This window comes from Raphanus sativus, chromosome 5 (genome assembly GCF_000801105.2).
Source record: "Raphanus sativus cultivar WK10039 chromosome 5, ASM80110v3, whole genome shotgun sequence".
Taxonomy (NCBI): Eukaryota; Viridiplantae; Streptophyta; class Magnoliopsida; order Brassicales; family Brassicaceae; genus Raphanus; species Raphanus sativus.
The window spans coordinates 8709058-8726125 of record NC_079515.1 but is presented as its reverse complement, the minus strand read 5'-3'; the positions used below and the strand labels follow the sequence as shown (position 1 = coordinate 8726125).

Genomic DNA, 17068 nt, shown 5'->3' with positions numbered 1-17068 from the left:
TAATTGTTTCTGTTTTTAGCTAAGTGCCGTGAAGTAATGAAACCGTGGCGCGGTTTTATATACGTCAAATCATATTTTAGTAGATAATTGGGTTCAACTATTGAACCAATCTTCCATGGTAATAAAAAAGCTATTGCACCAAAACGTACTCAGTTAAGGGCCTGGTTACACTAATTGCAGTGGTTGCGAGAATTTGCGAATACAAATAGTTGTAATTTCAAACATTTTTAGAGATTTGTATGACTAGTACATCGGTTAGAAATGGAAGAGTTAGCGAGACTCTTATGACTGGTTAACTATTAAATGCAACATCTATTAAATCATAAATTTATAGTATCTACATTTTATATAACTATAAAAGTATTAAAATCATACTATTTTAATAAATATAAAATTATATATATAAAATCATACTATTAATTTTTAAAAAATATATAAAATATTTTTGTTTTAATTTTTTCTAATATAAATTAAAATATAATATGTATACATTTTACAATTTTTATTATTTCAATTTAAAACTTTTTATTGAATATTGTTGAAAAAAACCTTCTGGACCAATTAACCGGTTAATTCTCTCCTGACTAATTTAACCTAGCACACTCCTTTGATGTTGTTTGAGGTTGTTAAAGACACAAGAGATTTTTTGACCCAGTTCTCTTTCGGTACATCTGGGGAGAGGACGGCACTCTCAACGATTCACCAGTATCAAGTGTTCACAAGAGCTTTCTTTACACAACAACCTTTGTGTCTTTCTATCCACCTAGAGACAACATAAGAATGAGCTAAAGACTTAAGCTCACTGAACATGTGTGTATAAGAGATGAAACCCCATTGTCTTTGGAGAAGAAACAGCCTGAGACTCTTGACCGGATCTCCCTTGCCTTCTTCTTGTAGATACTTCTTCAAATTCTTCTATTTACTCTTGCTTTTTGCCTCTCTCTTTAAGTCAAATAAGTGTTAGAAGGCAAAAAATTAGGTTTAGAGACTATATAAATGTCTCCCTAAATCTAATTATTAATGGACTTTCGACCATAATAAAGTCCAGCCAATCATAACCAAATTGCTCATAATCAGTTTCTCAAGTCTTGTGCTTTCTTCTCAAGTCTTGTATTTTCTCAAGTCTTGTATTTTCTTCTCAAGTTTTGTACATATCATAATTCAACAAATACTTTTAGTTTTATTTTCATTTTCACTAAATCTTTCTATATTTAAAACCCCCCAAAACTTTGTGAAACCCATAGTTCAATAAACCCCTTGTCTCTCATTGCGTTTTTGGATATCCATCTTGTTTGACGATTATATAAACACTCACAAAAGAAAATTTTCATGGACGGGTAAAAAATAACAATTAACAAGACGATCCACAAAAATAAAACAAATAACAAGACGTCATTTAATCATTCAACTTTTTTTTAAGAAAAACAATACTAATGAATAACAATGTTTGACAACACGAATGTAGCCGAGGTCCAAGGACATTGCAGTAAGGCGCATATCCAGCCCACACGTAACCGTTAAAAATTTAGATGACATGACTTCTTAGGATGAAACAGTCAATTAACAAAAAAAAGTCAGATATGTTTGCAAAAAACAGCTAATTAGGTGATGAATAATTGATTGTTGCAGAAAATAATCATTGGCGGACACTTATTTAAAAAAATACTTTTAGTTAAAAGGACAATTGGAAAAATAGGTCAAATGGACGTTATTCAAGTGAACGTGATTTAAAAAAACACTTCTGTTAACAATTAAAAAAAAGTCAACTGAAATAGTCAATTAGCAAAAAAATACAAGTCAGATAGTTGATAAAATAATTAATTAGGTGATCAACAATAGAAAATAATCATTGACGGACATTAAAAGAATATACTTTTGATGAAGGGCCACTTGCAGAATACTCAAACATTCACGTTTAAAAAAAAAATTTATGAAAAAAGGACAACAAACATTAAAGAACAAGAATTTTCTTTTCTTTCTTGTGAAGTCCTATTCCAATATCCACCGAACTATATTTTACATCTTTAAAACTCTGAAAACTTGTAAAATCTTCTTCATAATCATGGTAGAAGATTTTGACATTGAATGTGTTGCCCTTCAGAAACTTCAGTCAGTGGCTGGTTTTGCCTCTAGGAAATGTTGAGGTTAAAATAGTTCGGGAGCAAGGAGAGCAACAAACTCTACTACTTCAACTACTTGTTCCTCAAAGATGTGTCTCAAGTCTGGCATATCTGTTAGAAACGTATGTTTCTTACAAAGTCACACACTCACACTGCCCTTAACAATTAAAAGTGGCACAGGTCTACATATTTTCATTTTATTGAAAAGATTTTAGATCGAAATGGAAGCTTGAAGACAGCTCTGTACACCGTATGGGCTCCATAAGTCGCCATGTGTACAGCTAGTTGAAAATAGAACACAAGCCGAGTCTTATTTAACATGTTTATTCTTTTATTTCATAAGCAAATATACACACAAACATGTACATTAGAGGGCACATCTAAGGATTATAACTAATACATAAGGCACTTCACCACATAGCTTAGCCTATTAGTCAGGTTACTTGGTTACATATTTGCTTTAACACACATCTTATGAGACATGAAGACTACAGAATGCTTATTTTTACCAGAATAGAACATGACAAGTAAGAGTTCAACCATAGAGCTCTTTGTGCATTGAAACAGCAGAGAAGACTGACTTCTCCTTCTTTTTCTTAAGGTAGAATTTGCACAGGACTGGTCCTGCAACCTTCCAGACAAACCCGCAGTAACGAACTTTGTTCTTTATGATGGCATAATCGTAAACGATGTTGTAAAGTGCCAAGGCTTGTTGATAGAGCTCTTCAAAGCTTTTATTGCTGTCTTCAAACCCTGCAGCACCATAGAAGTCCTGATACAGAGAAGAAGAAATCTTTCCACCGGTGAGTTTGTTTTTATAACGCATTAGATCGATTCTTATTGAATTGTATTAACAAAAAATCGTTGTTAATGGGTATAGGAGGAGCTTACCTGCTTGTATTTCTGGATGACTTCACTGGCTGATTCCTTCTTATTATTATTTTCATCGGTTCCCATCGCCTGGTTCATTTCACTTTTATATCCCTGGTACCAGCGTCTATATTTCTCCATGTAAGAATCAAGGACCATCTCATCTTCAAAGCACGGGAGTTTCTTGATTTCTGAATCGTAACAGAGAGTTAAAAAATGTTTTTAAAAATGTGTGTACCCTTACTATTGACAAGTAACAAGATGTGTACCACATGGAGGGGGTTCCTCTTCATTCTGAGATACTACGGTGTCATAGATCAATCCAAGAATAGAAGTGGAGTTGAAACTTTTCTTATGCTTATTCTCCATGTAATGTGGAAAATCCACGAGTCTTAAGTCTAATGGGAGTTCGACCCTGGCACCGTTTTTTGGTGCATCAAGAGCATCATAGTATACATCAATAGCCTTCAGAATTTGTTTCTTCCTCCCAGCTTTTTCCTTAGCTCTCTCATCTCCTAACGTGAGGAAACGGTCCATTATGCTTAGCCAGCTATCAGCAGCTGCCCCTACAACGTTGCTTTAAACCGAGAAAACGAGACATATTTTAACCCAAAAAAATACATAAAAAAACGAGAGTACACTTCGAATTATATTTGTGCACCTGGAATTAAATCTTGCCTCCAAAAACATACTGAAAAGCTTTTCTTCCAGCATTTCTGGTGTAAGTTCACTTGGCGCTGGACCAGTATAAATTCTACTAGGAGGAGAAGAGCTAACCCATGGTACTACACAGGGCTTGAAGTGTTCCAGTAGCTAAACAAGAAAATATTACAGGTCTCAAGCGTTGAATAATTTTACTTTAAAAATTGGTGGTTACCTTGGGATTTCTGGATATGAAATACATATCACCATCAAAGTCACCACCTGCAATCTCATCACCCAAAGATCTTGGACCTTTCTGAGGGAAGAACACACCATACTTGGAGTTTCCTACATACTCTTCCAAGGCTTGAACATATGTAGCCTTAAGTACATGTATGTCTCCAAAATGTAGCCCAGGGTTCCTGTAAACTAGCACTTTCCCTGATATTTGCCCAGTCTCCCTACACAAAACCCACAACAAAGAAAGTAGTATTATACCAAGGTAAGCATATATATATATGCACTCAAGGAGTAACTGAGTAGAGCATACAGGATGACGCAGACTTCGTTTTGCTTGAGCTTTCCGGTGGGATCAACCGTGCCCATGAGATAGTATGACTCGGTAACAAGAAGCTTTCCTGCTTTCAGATCATTCTTTTCTGTCTTTAGAAGAATAGACAGATGATCCTTCAAGTGTGGTTCGTCAAGTGGGATACGCGACATGATCATTTCATAAGCTTTATAGTCGTCCATATCCCCATAATTACGAGCAGCTGCATGCACAAACGAACTCTACCTTCATTGAGAGTTTCCTTCTACTTCCTATAGTGTAACTTTTGAGGGTGTTTCTTTAAGTACCATTCACAGCAGCACGTTTGTTTTCGAATATTGTTCTCGACTCTTCCAACGTGTTGCGCACTATATCCAAAAAGAAGTCATCAGGAACTCCACCATAGCTCAGAAGCGCGACCAAGTTCCTCGATAGCTTAGTTCTTCTTGGTGGGTTACTGGAAGATGGAATGGAAACATCAATTTAAGAACCTTAAGAAAGAAGTTCAGCTTCAAATAAATAACAAAAGACCCTCGAGAGAGAGACACCTACCTTGTAGTGACAACCTCCAGGGAGTTAAAGGTGCTAAAATCAGACAAGGCTTGATCTTTGGACACCTTGACCATAGAAGGACGAACCTGGACTGTCCGAGGAGGAAGCTGGCAAATAATGCAGAAGATAAAAATTAGGAATAGCCTGAATTTCTGACATGAAAGAGAGGCTAACTTACTTTTTTTGTTTAAGAGAAAAGTCCCTTTAACAGCATATCCAGAGTGAAACATCCGAAACTGGATTAGCAGAGGCTGTTTGTAAAAAACAGTATTGTTACTACTTGTGTTAAGTGATAGAGAATCGAGTGTAGACAACATACCGGATCTTCAACACTGGTTGCCTGTGCTGTAAAACAAACGATGAACAAACATGATAAGAGAACAAGAGGGAACAGAAGTAACTATAAAGTTGTGTGGAAGCAGAAGAAAGACCTGCTTATCATAATTTCTGATGCGTTTTCCTTTAAAAAGATCTGTTGGACACATCCGAGCGAGGTCCTCAGAGATGTAGCCAGTTCCATCTGAATGGATACAAGGTTTTCCATTCTTATCAAGAACATCATTCCCATTTTGATCCTGCAAATTGGAAGAGACGGAAAAAAAGAAGAAGGTCAAAGCACATTAGTAAATACAATACGTCAAGCCCAATTAAAAAAGGAAACGCAAGACGAGTTAAGGAAGAAGTACATGGCAGTGTATATCATGGATTTGCTGGAATGTAATCCCATTCATGTCAACTTGAAGCTTCTTAGTCTTTGAGAGAATTAAGGAAAACCTGAAGAAGCATCAAAGGAAGAAAAGGAGAACATCTCTACAAGAGTTTTAAAGATGAGAAAGTAGAATATCATTCATTATATGCCTCCCATAGAGACAAAACAAGAGTGTACCTTGCCATATATTTGGGCAAAGGACGTGCATAAAATGCATACGTGCTTCATGAATTGACTTTCCAGAGAAGATATAATAGGGGTTTCTCATATCATACGAAGCTGTAGAATTTGTGCGTATAAAGTAACATTTCACTCCCTTGGTAGCAAAATCTTTCTTCTTCTCTTCTTTTCCTCCATCTTTGAAAACTGTATTAAAAAGTAAGGTAAACAAACAAGCTATATAACTTTTATGATATGTTGCTAGACATGGCATTAGCACCTCTACAATGAAAACTGTTGTATGTGCAATAAAGAAAAATTATATACCCACCAAAAAACTGATAACGGCGTAAACCAATCATGATACCAATCTTCGCAAGTTCTCTATATGTAGAATAGTACAATTCATGGCCTGGAACGTCGGCGAATTTGACAGTTAAAACATTATCATCACCCAAAACCTTGTGAAGGTGTGTTCCAGTGCTCTCCACAAGAGGGCCCTATGAGCAAGCACATAAGCAACAGCTTATTTAGTCACAATCAAGGACTTGGGATGCACATGTTCGATAGACATATGATAACAACTTATGGCAATGGCCTCTGAAGTAGACCCTGAACTCAGAGACGATGAAAGATGGTGCTTGGAGAGTTGTTTAAACCTTGAGTCTGTAGCTACCGTCGGGAGTGAAGATAAACCAAAGCAAGTGACTTTATTGACACAGAAACAACATAGATAAAGAGATAGCTCTTAAGAGCTTTATTGAAATATAAAGAACAGAATGAGAAAGACTTTAGTTGTCTCCAAGAGATTCAAGAGTTGTAATAATGATTCATAAAATGAGAAGAGAGGCTGCTAGAAACCGCAGCCAAAGTTGCTTTCTCTAACACATTACAATCCTATTTATACTGCTAACTTACTTGCAAAGGAACCCTAACACACATGGATTTATAACATAGTAATGGGCTTGTCTTGGGCTTGTCTTGTGTACTCTAATACTCCCCCGCAAACTGAGCGTCGGATGAAAGCAAGATGCTGAGTTTGAACCACAGAAAACAAATGGCTTGGTGGAGTAAGTAGTGGAAGCATGGTCACAAGGAGCTATAGGTGTAGTCTTCAATTTAACACATAGAAGAGATTGTTGGTCTATACTTGGTGAGTATTGCATGGCTTCACTCAGAGGTTTCTCTTGAACTTGGAGAGCTTAGTCAATCTCACTCAGATGTACATTGTGACCTTTCTTTCTCACAAAGAGCCCGGGTTCTGTTGTGACCCAAGTAACTCATCAAATTTTTCTGATAACAAAAGTGACCTTCCCATAACAACTTAGATCCTTCCCACTATCTATCGTCCACCAATAATCAACTAAACTCTGTGTATGACCTTCTGACTTTCTCTTTGGCATTGTATCAAACATCTTGTGTGCACCAATCAAAAACACCAACTTGCAGTAACAACCCCATCATTGAAACTAACCGCAACCTACTAATTTAATCAACCTCACGATTCCTTATCTAAAACCAGCCAGCTAACATCATTCTCAATCTATCAAACGGACATTCACTTGTTCTGTCGCAGAGAAAAGAACAGATGCATACCATAGATAAACAGATTTGACGTGCTCCTTGAGGGCAGGTGCGGTTTGCAAAGTTGAGAGCAGGACAGTATGGACACGGACTGGAACCATTTCAATGTTGTCCTCGTAGTACTCTGACAGTGGCTTGTGCTGTGCTGTCTGGTCTTAAGACTCTTAACCAACGGCAAGCTCCATCCTTTCTGACTTCAGTAAAACGAGCAAATGAAGAACAACGAACAAATCAAGCTTCACTTGCAGAGTTTCTCATCGAACACAAGCTCTCGACTGTTGGAAAACTCCATGACTGAGAGAAAGATGTATGAAACATAAAGGATGAAGCTTGTTTAATCTTTGACAAGATTGGGTTTCAGCCGTAGATAACAGAAACAGCAGCAAAGGTGATGACTTCAAAATGGTTAGCAAGCGGAAGCTAGAAAAAGATAAGAGTGACTCCCATGAACCGACTGAAGCTCTGATACCATGAGAGTGTTTAGAGAACAGAGAAGAAGATGAACTTTAGATATCTTTCTCGTTAATTACATTAGGGTTTTACAGTAGCTTTAAATAGAGCAGAAGAGAATGATCTAGAGACTCTAGTCTTATCTATACAGCTGTAAAAGAGATCACTCAAGACAGATAGATAGTAGTGGTAGAAAACGGTTCTCCAGTCGCCTTCCTAGCTTTGCCGTACTCTCTGCTTTTACTCTGTTATTTGAACCAGAGAGACGTTGGTTGGACTGTAGTTGATTCACAAGATGGGCTTGAGTTTGGGTCGAGTTATCAAGGCCCAAAGTGTGGTTATCACTATCATTCCCCCTCAAACTTGGCGGAGGTTCATCGACACCAAGTTTGCTTCGCAACTCCAAGAACGGTTTCTTTGGTAGTGATTTTGTGAATATGTCAGCAGTTTGAAGAGCAGCTGGTATGTGTCTTGTCTCAATCAGACCAAGGGCAACCTGCTCTCGTATATAATGGTAATCAGTGTCGAAGTGTTTCGACCTGTTGTGGAGAGCAGGATTGGCGCTCAAGTAAACGGCAGAGAGGTTGTCACAAAGCAAGAGTGTTGACATCGGTTGAGAGATGTTCAGATCACGAAGAAGGCAAGAGATCCAAGCTATTTCTTGAGCCGTAGCTCCCAGTGCACGGTACTCAGCTTCCGTAGACGACCGAGAAACTGTCGGTTGACGTTTTGCGGACCAGGATATCAGATTCGGACCAAGCAACGTACAGAATCCTGTCGTAGAGCGGCGTGTTTCGTGACAGCCAGCCCAGTCGCTGTCACAGTAGGCTGAGAGAGTCAAACAAGGATCTTTTCTCAAGTGCAGGCCGAGATGCAAAGTCCCCTTAACGTAGCGCAGGATACGTTTGAGCAGCCCAAAGTCAGTGATCGTCGGTTGATGCATACGCTGGCAAACATAATTCACAGCATACTGGATGTCAGGCCGAGTTATGGTGAGATATTGAAGTTTGCCAGCTAGGCTCCGAAAGTAAGTCGGCTCAGGGAAGGGATCAGTGTTGAGCTGCTCAATGCGTTGTGGGAGAGGTGTGGGCATAGGGTTGCAATCGCTCATTGCTGCTTGATGTAAGATGTCTTCAGCATAAGCTTTCTGGTGCATAAACAGACCCTCAGAGTGTTCTTTGATTTCAATACCCAAGAAGTAGCGAGGCGGCCCGAGGTCCTTCATCTTGAAACGCTTGTTAAGCGTTTCCAACAGACGTTGCAGCAGATCATCATCATTGCCAGTAAGTAAGATATCATCGACGTAAAGCAAAAGAACCATTGTTTGTCCTTGTCGATGATAAGTGAATAGGGATGGGTCCGACTTACTACAGGAGAAGCCAAAGTCAATGAGGAAGGTGCTGAAAGTGTCAAACCAAGCTCGGGGCGCCTGCTTGAGTCCATAAAGAGCTTTTGTCAGTTTACATACATGATTGGGTCTTTCCGGATCCACAAAGCCTGCAGGTTGATACATGTATACTGGCTCCTGTAACTCACCATGTAAGAAGGCACTGGTCACATCCAACTGCTTTATTTTCCACGCTTTTGCAACTGCAACATTCAACACAATGCGAATCGTTGCAGTACGAACCACTGGACTGAAGGTCTCCAGATAATCAAGCCCTTCCTCCTGTTCATAGCCTTTCGTGACCAACCGAGCCTTTAGTTTCCTCACAGTTCCATCAGGGTTGAATTTCACTGTAAATACCCATTTGCTGCTTAACACATTCATATCTTCTGTGTAAGGAACTAAAGTCCAAGTATGGAGCATGTGAATCGTCTCCATTTCCTCTGATACTGCACCATTCCAACCTGGATGAGCCATAGCAGCAGCGATGTTCTTCGGTGTGGAGATATCATACTTCGGGGCAAGTAGAACATAGCGTGTATTTGGTTTGTGTATGCCCGCTTTGCCTCGAGTTTGCATGGAGTGAGTGTTACCCTGTGGTACTGCTGCTTGAACAGGAGCTTGATTGACATGATCAGCATCAGCTTGCAGGGGAACGTGGGGTAGAACAGGCTCGTCCGCAGCATGTTGAACAGGAGTTGCAGGTGGAGGTGCCTGCACAAGAGGAGGAGTGAGAAATCTCGAAACTTGAGAGGCAGGAGGAGCTGCTACTTCTGATGAATCAGTTGCCAGTTGCCAAGCTCTTAGAAGATCAGTCTTGTAACGTGGAACAAAAGATTTGTAGTCTGTCTTGAATGGGAAGCATTCTTCGTCAAACACGGCGTGTCTCGTGATGTAGACTTTGCCAGTGGGAGGGTAAAGGCATCGATAACCTTTATACTGAGAAGAATAGCCAAGGAAAACACATTTCAAGGATCTTGGCTCAAACTTGTGAGCAGTTTGGGGTCTGAGACAGGGAAAACAAGCAGAGCCAAAGGCTCGTAGAGAGGAGTAGACGGGCTTTGTTCCCAGCAAGAGCTCATAGGGACTTTTCTTTGTATCATCTGTAGTAACCGTAGGTAGCAGATTGCTAATGTAGGCAGCAGTATGAAACGCCTCAACCCAGTGGTGAAGAGGAAGATGTGACTGAAACATCATCGCAAGACCAAGCTCCACCAGGTGTCTATGCTTTCTCTCTGCCACCCCGTTTTGCTGGGGAGTGTAGGGGCAAGACAAGCGATGCTGAATGCCATTACTAGACAGAAACTCTCTCATTTTCGTACTTGTAAACTCTCCCCCTCCATCAGTTTGAAACTCTTTTATCTTGTGAGTAAACTGATTTTCAACAAGGCTTTTGAATGCAACAAAAACAGAGAAGAAATCTGATTTGTTTTTCATTGGATAGAACCACGAATGTCTTGAGAATTCATCCACAAAGACAGCATAGTATCGAAAACCTTGATTGGAAATAACAGGAGAGGGACCCCATAAATCACAATGTAACCGATCAAGGGGCTTAGCTACACTAGAAAGAGAAGGAAAAAATTGAAATCTGCTACTCTTCCCCATTTGGCAAGGCTCACAAACAGAGGTAGTGGTGCTCTTATTGATGATGATATCCTTGCTGCTACTGAGTTGTTTGAGAAGACGAAGATTGGAGTGACCAAGACGTTGGTGCCAAACTGCTTCAGATGCTGCAACATGCCTGTCTGAGAAGTTCACTTCCACCTTTGTACTTCCCAACTGATAGAGACCCTTACTGCGCGGACCCTTTGCTACCACCTTCAGCTTATTGAGATCAATCACATATATGTTGTGAGCATCAAAAAAGACCCCACAGTTCTGATCATCACAGAGTTTCGAAACAGACAACAATTGCTTCTTTATATCAGGACACACAAGAACATCTGAGAGAAGAAGTGTACCTGACGCTGAGTTAATGGTAGCAGATCCAGTGTGTGTTATTGGAAGATAAGCTCCGTCACCGACCATAATCGCATCGTCACCTTCATAAGGATGAACATCTTGAAGTTGTGCTGCACTGGGAGTGACATGAGCGGTTGCTCCAGAGTCAGGGAACCATTCACGACCTGTTTCATCAACAACACGCAGAGAACTGAAGGCAGCGTTGCTCTGGTAATTGTTGTTGAAACGGTTGTGACACTTGAGAGCGGTGTGGCCGGTTTTGCTACAGATCTGACAGACAGGACGTTCGCCAGAAGCACCTGTTGTCGTCTGATGCTGGGAGAAGCCACGACCACGAGTTGAGTAACCACCCCTTCCCCTGTTGTAGTTGGAGCGACCTCTTCCACGATAGTTGGGGTTGTAGGAAGGCGCTGTGTTTCTGTACTCTTGAGGTTGTTGTTGTTGAGTAGAGAAGGCTAGGTGTGGAGTGACAGGAGCTTGTTCTTCATAAGACTTGAGCTTAGCATCAAAACCTTGAACCTCTGATATCACGTCATTGAAGGTGGGAGCTGGAAACTTCGAGAGAGAGCTTTGAATCACAGTAGAGATTGGATCGTATTCCCTTGTCAAACCATTGAGAAAGCCAAAGATTTTCATCGATTCCTCAATGGGTTTACCAATGGCGCTAAGGGAATCACAGATGCTCTTGAAATCTCTGCAGTAAACAGCTAAAGTTTTGTCCTTTTTGCTGAGTAGTTGAAGACTGCGACGTAAGGAGAACTCTCGGGCAAGAGAGCTCTTGTTGAAGTTTTCAGCAAGCGAATCCCAGACTTCCTTCGATGTAGCAAGCGTGTGAACAGTTCCTAGGACCTCTTCAGAGAGAGTCCCGTAGATCCAAGACCGAACGAGTTGGTCAGAACAGAACCAAGCTTCGTGTTGAGGGTTTGGCTCTTCGATTTGAGCTTCACCTTGAGTCACCTGACGAGTCGGTGTCGGAGCAGCAGCCGCACCATTGACGAAACCGAGAAGCTTTTGGCTAGACAAGAGTGACTCCATCTGAGTCTTCCATAGCAAGTAGTTGCTGTCGTTGAGCTTCAAAGTAACTGAGCTCAGGATGTGAACGTTGCTTGGAAAAGCATAAGGATTTGGGTTATCGGCCATTGTTTTCACCTGTTAAGGTTCACAAAAGCTCTGATACCATGAAGATAAACCAAAGCAAGTGACTTTATTGACACAGAAACAACATAGATAAAGAGATAGCTCTTAAGAGCTTTATTGAAATATAAAGAACAGAATGAGAAAGACTTTAGTTGTCTCCAAGAGATTCAAGAGTTGTAATAATGATTCATAAAATGAGAAGAGAGGCTGCTAGAAACCGCAGCCAAAGTTGCTTTCTCTAACACATTACAATCCTATTTATACTGCTAACTTACTTGCAAAGGAACCCTAACACACATGGATTTATAACATAGTAATGGGCTTGTCTTGGGCTTGTCTTGTGTACTCTAATAGGGAGAAACAAGACACTGATAATAGTGTGTATTCCCGCTGTCCCATTCAAGCGGCTGGGGAAAATAGAAGAAGCATATAAAGATGAAGCAGTTAGTACAATACAATAACAAAGTCATAAAGTACAAAGGAATGTCTAGTTTCCAACAAACAAGTCTCTCTACATTTCTTCTCAATTCAAGACATGCAAGAAAAAAAAACATAAAGGAACAGAAGACATACAACTCTTCCGTCTTTAGAGGAACAATAACGCCAGCCTAAGCGGTTCCAAACTGCAACTTCGTATTCAACCATAGGCAAATTCTTCCATTGTCTGATCTCATCAGCAGTTATAACTTGGCTCAGAGATTGCCTGCAGAACATTCAAACAAAGTAATTTTCAACAAAACCCATCACTTTAAAACAGATTAAAAAAAAAAAAAGATAGAAGCTTTGACAGCATAAACATACCCTGGAATATAGCTAAGCAACATAAAGGCCTTTCTAAACTCAAGTTCACCCAAAGCCAAGAGCTCAGGTTGAATCCAATCATTGCCTTGTAGTTTCCAAGAGTGAGGAGAAGGAACTTGAGAATCAAGAAGAGACATCTTTGCTACAATGGACCAAAGTAAACTCTTGTGCATAAGAAAGTTTCAGTCTTTAACAGATTTGGACAGATATCATCATCTACTGACCTTGAAAAAGGCTGCAACTTTTTGTCCCAGGAGTTGTAGGAGACAGTACCGGAGCAGGAGTGGACGGGGGTGGAGAGCCATAAGCAGAAACGGAATGGTCAAGAAGATAGATGATGAACCCATCAAGGGTTCTTTTAAGACGTCTCGCATTGAAAACTTTACTGAGTGTTTCCAAAGCCACTTTTTGGGGAATCGAAGAAAGTCTCCGTCTTGTCTCCGCCTTTATTACGGTAGGATGATTGTGTTTCCGGTAGATTCTCTTCAGAACGTTTTCGACGCTGCTCGAAAGAGATATCTCTGACTGCAAAGAAGCTTGGTTGGTGGTGGTGCCGATAAGATACGACAGAAGTAGTCAACATTTTTTTACTATTTTTTCCAGAAAGCAAGAGCCAGTGTAGTGTCTCTTCTTCTTCTTCCCTCTTAGAGGGTTTGTTTATAGACAGAACCAGTTAGGAGAGAGAGTGTTCTTTGTTTGCTTTTGCTATCTTCTCTCAAAGTTTCTTTAATTTGCAAACAAAATTTGACATTTGTTTTTTCTTGCAGACGAAGTGAATTTGTTGATTTGACACTTCAGAGATTTTATACAGTGTGCAAAAAGCTAAATCTAGCCGTTTATTTATGTTTTCATTTACCAAATAAACAACTAAGAAACCCAGAATTACAAAGCTGCCCTTAGCCACTCCTTGTATAATCTTTAGCCTTGTTGGCCAATCCATTCCAGGTTGATCCAATGTTTTTTTTTTTTTTTGATCCACATAATGTTTAGCTGAGACAAAGCATTTTTTCTAGTCTCAAACCCATAAAAGAGGAAAGACTATCCCCTATAAAATAGACTATCCCCTATAAAATATACGTCGTGATCACTGCTTCAAAGACGAACATGTCAAGAATTTAAAGAGATCTTACCTTAACCATTTTACATTCTTTTCGTTTTGTTATACAATGCTTCCTTAGAAGATGTATGCTTGTGAGTATATGAAATGGTACTCGAGATGATGTGCTATCGAGTTATATCATCAGACAAACAGAAAAAGGAAAAGATATTTTCTATCCACAAGATTTATATGATGTGTTTGATTACAAAGAAAAAAAACATTATCTTGACTTTCTCTCATTTCATTTGAAGAAGTCTCACTTTGCTCCCTTAGCTCTTCGTGCTCAGCACAAAACATAGCTTTCGAAACAAAGTACATTTCGCAAGCCCAGTGATAGTTTTTTCTTCAATCCTCCACTTTGGCCAAAACAGAGCTTCCCCGTCAGAAGAAAATGAAGGTCTCTGACTCTTGCCAACAGCCTTGTTGCATCATCTTTCGTTTTGCTTACAGCTACTCTTAACCTGTTTCTCTATTTTGGTTTTATTGGAGCATTTTGCAGAAGAAGATGTGTATCAAATTGTCAGTGAATTGCGACAGATGCAGGAGGAAAGCAATGGAAGTAGCAGTCAATGCAAAGGGTGAAATATTCCAGTTATAACAAAGAGAATACCATAACTGTTTTCTAATTAAAGGATGAAAACTATGTACCTTGCTTGCAGGTGTAATCTCTGTGGCCATTGAAGGGGAACTCGAGGATGAGCTTGTAGTGGTCGGAGATGGAATTGATGCAGCTTGTTTGGTTGACACCTTGAGGAAGAAAGCTTGCTACGCCATGTTAGAGACTCTTGAAGAGTTTAACCCAGATGATGATCAGGTGGAGAAGAAGCCACAAGAAGAGGATGATACCGACAATTCCAAGAACATGGAGACTGCTGATGATGATAACAACGGTACAGATCAAAACGTTCCAGCACATTGCTGCTTAGCTGAATGCTCCAGAATTTGCTATGAGCATCCACACCCTGACATGTATGAAGTAGTAGTCTATGATTCGTATGGTCCAACCATTGGATGCACAATCATGTAAAGGAAGATCAATGATGTGGTAATCTATATTCATTCAAAGTCAAATATCTACTGGTACATGTATACAAACATCTGAAGGAAACAAAAGTCACAAAAATTCGAAATTATATTATAAACATATACATCAAAACAGGTTGGATTTGCTCATCAGGGAAAATAAGGATCGATTGTAACCCTTCGCATTGACCTAACCAAATGTTCATGAGAGGCTCTGATTCTAGCAAGTCTGCCCTGCATACTCTGAATCACAGGATGGCTTAGAGCCTCACGCACTCCACCATAATCATCTTGGTCTTCAGAGAAATTAATAAGCGCCTCAGCTGCATTATCCCTAAGCTCTTCAGACTCATCCCCCAGCCATTCAATCAGAATCGGTATCATACCAGACTCAGACAAAGCCTCGCGGTCGTTCACGTTGTAACACAACTGAGAAATAGCTCCAGAACAGGAACGCGTCTGCTCTCTGGTATCGTCGCCAAGGCGGTGAGGATCTCTAGCAAGTAGCGTCTATTACTCGAATCATCATCATCATCTTCGCACGTGTTCAACTCACGTGTCACGATCTCTACACCGCCTAACCTAGCTAACCCGATCCGAATCGAAGATCCGAAGGTAACCAAACTCCACAGACACTTCACCCAGATCGTTCGGAGGGAAATGCCGTTATCGTTCGTTGCCGCCTCGAGTAAGAGCCCTAACAAGCTGGCGATCGCGCCGCACCTCCCCATCCTCGCCGCGAATTCGCCGCCGCGGCAGGCGATGCGTTTCAGGCAATGCGCGGCTGCGGCTTGGACGGAGCGGTCGGGATCGTCGGAGGAGACGCGGAGGAGACCCGCGAGGATCGGGATTGCGCGGGAGAGAATGCTCTCCGGTGATTGATTAGCCAAAGCTGATAGCCTTATAACGGATTTTACACGAATCGGAGCGGGGGAAGATGAGATGGCTTGTTCGAAGCGGTTGAACTCGGTTTCCCAATCTGGGTTTTGACTACTTTCCATTTCTGAAGAACCTTCAGATGGGACGAAAAACTTGAAAGGAAATGAGAATGGAGATTCTCACTCACGTCTATCTACGTACGGACCATGAAAATAGAAATAGGAATGTGGGCTTTGGTGTCTTCTTACTTACAGGTTTAATGTGTAACCGGCCCGACTGACTCACCCAATGTGTGTGAAAATCTGACATGATTTGATTCTAGACCTGTAACATTTGAGACGTTGACTTCCCAATTTACAGTCATGGTCATAGAAAAAATAACTGATTCCAGTCGTCTTTTACAAGTGTTTGTTCATCTATATCTACATCCTTTACCATTTTTGTGTGTTTGTTGTTGTTATCATTAGAACTCGATTTTAAAGATCATTCACCAAAACTTCTATCGGCAAACTAGGCGGCATTCGGGTACCCATTCAGGTATGGGTTGGTTCTTTCGGATATCGGGTTTTCGGGTTTGGAAATTAAAACCCATTCGGGTATTATAAAATTTCGGATCGGATTCGAGTCGGGTCTTTCCGAGTTTGGATGAGTTCGAATCTGAAAATAACCAAATAACCAATGTATCTGTAACGGGTTCGTATAATAGTACTCAAAATAACCATATTACGCGATTCGATTCGGATATTTTGTATCCAAACTACTCAGATGTACCAAAAAATAACCAAAAATACTCATTTGACACCGTTTTGTTTAAGTACTTCTATCTAAACTATAATATTTGATCCGAAAATACACAAAATTATTGAAAATAACTAATATATTAAATTTATAATTAAAATTAAAATAATTATACATATAATTATAAATAATATTTTGAAATATATATTTATTTCGGATATCTTCGGATACCTATTCGGTTTTCGGTTCGGGTCGGATTGGATACCGATTCTTCGGATACAACAGTTTAAAACCCAAACATTTATTTCTGAAAAACCGAATAAACCTGATATTCTGATTTTTCGAGTCGGTTCCGGTTTGGATCCTCGGATCCGGATTTTATGTCCAGGCCTACTAGGCATGG

At 40.1% G+C, this 17068-nt stretch overlaps 3 protein-coding genes across 4 annotated transcripts; 1 reads left to right on the top strand and 2 right to left on the bottom strand.

The window, feature by feature from the left end:
• Positions 1-2428: 2428 nt before the first annotated feature.
• LOC108832413 (probable RNA-dependent RNA polymerase 3) lies at positions 2429-13499 on the bottom strand (the record flags this gene model as incomplete). Its single annotated transcript, XM_056985627.1, is given in 20 exon segments — positions 2429-2892; positions 3012-3181; positions 3260-3567; positions 3652-3803; positions 3868-4093; positions 4183-4405; positions 4491-4639; positions 4735-4841; positions 4914-4985; positions 5054-5074; positions 5166-5309; positions 5421-5508; positions 5621-5642; positions 5645-5809; positions 5934-6102; positions 6262-6287; positions 12484-12532; positions 12699-12828; positions 12927-13068; positions 13151-13499. Coding segments are annotated over 20 exon segments (2949 nt in total), but the record flags the coding sequence as incomplete, so codon positions are not given.
• A 539-nt stretch (positions 13500-14038) lies between these two features.
• On the bottom strand, positions 14039-16279 carry LOC108860997 (uncharacterized). 2 transcript variants are annotated; one of them, XM_057010757.1, is made up of 3 exons: positions 15175-16279; positions 14674-14987; positions 14039-14494 (listed from the first exon to the last, which is right to left on the bottom strand). In XM_057010757.1, the coding sequence occupies exon 1, from the start codon at positions 16047-16049 to the stop codon at positions 15462-15464; it is 588 nt and encodes a 195-aa protein (XP_056866737.1). In that variant the 5' UTR covers positions 16050-16279; the 3' UTR covers positions 14039-14494; positions 14674-14987; positions 15175-15461. The 2 variants fall into 2 exon arrangements, with proteins under 2 accessions (XP_056866737.1, XP_056866736.1); XM_057010756.1 differs by having other exon boundaries at positions 14674-16279.
• Positions 14516-15052, top strand: LOC108860996 (heavy metal-associated isoprenylated plant protein 47). The gene is made up of 2 exons (XM_018634829.2): positions 14516-14603; positions 14685-15052. Exons 1-2 carry the CDS (start codon positions 14531-14533, stop codon positions 15050-15052), a joined length of 441 nt encoding a protein of 146 aa, XP_018490331.2. The 5' UTR covers positions 14516-14530.
• Positions 16280-17068: the final 789 nt, after the last annotated feature.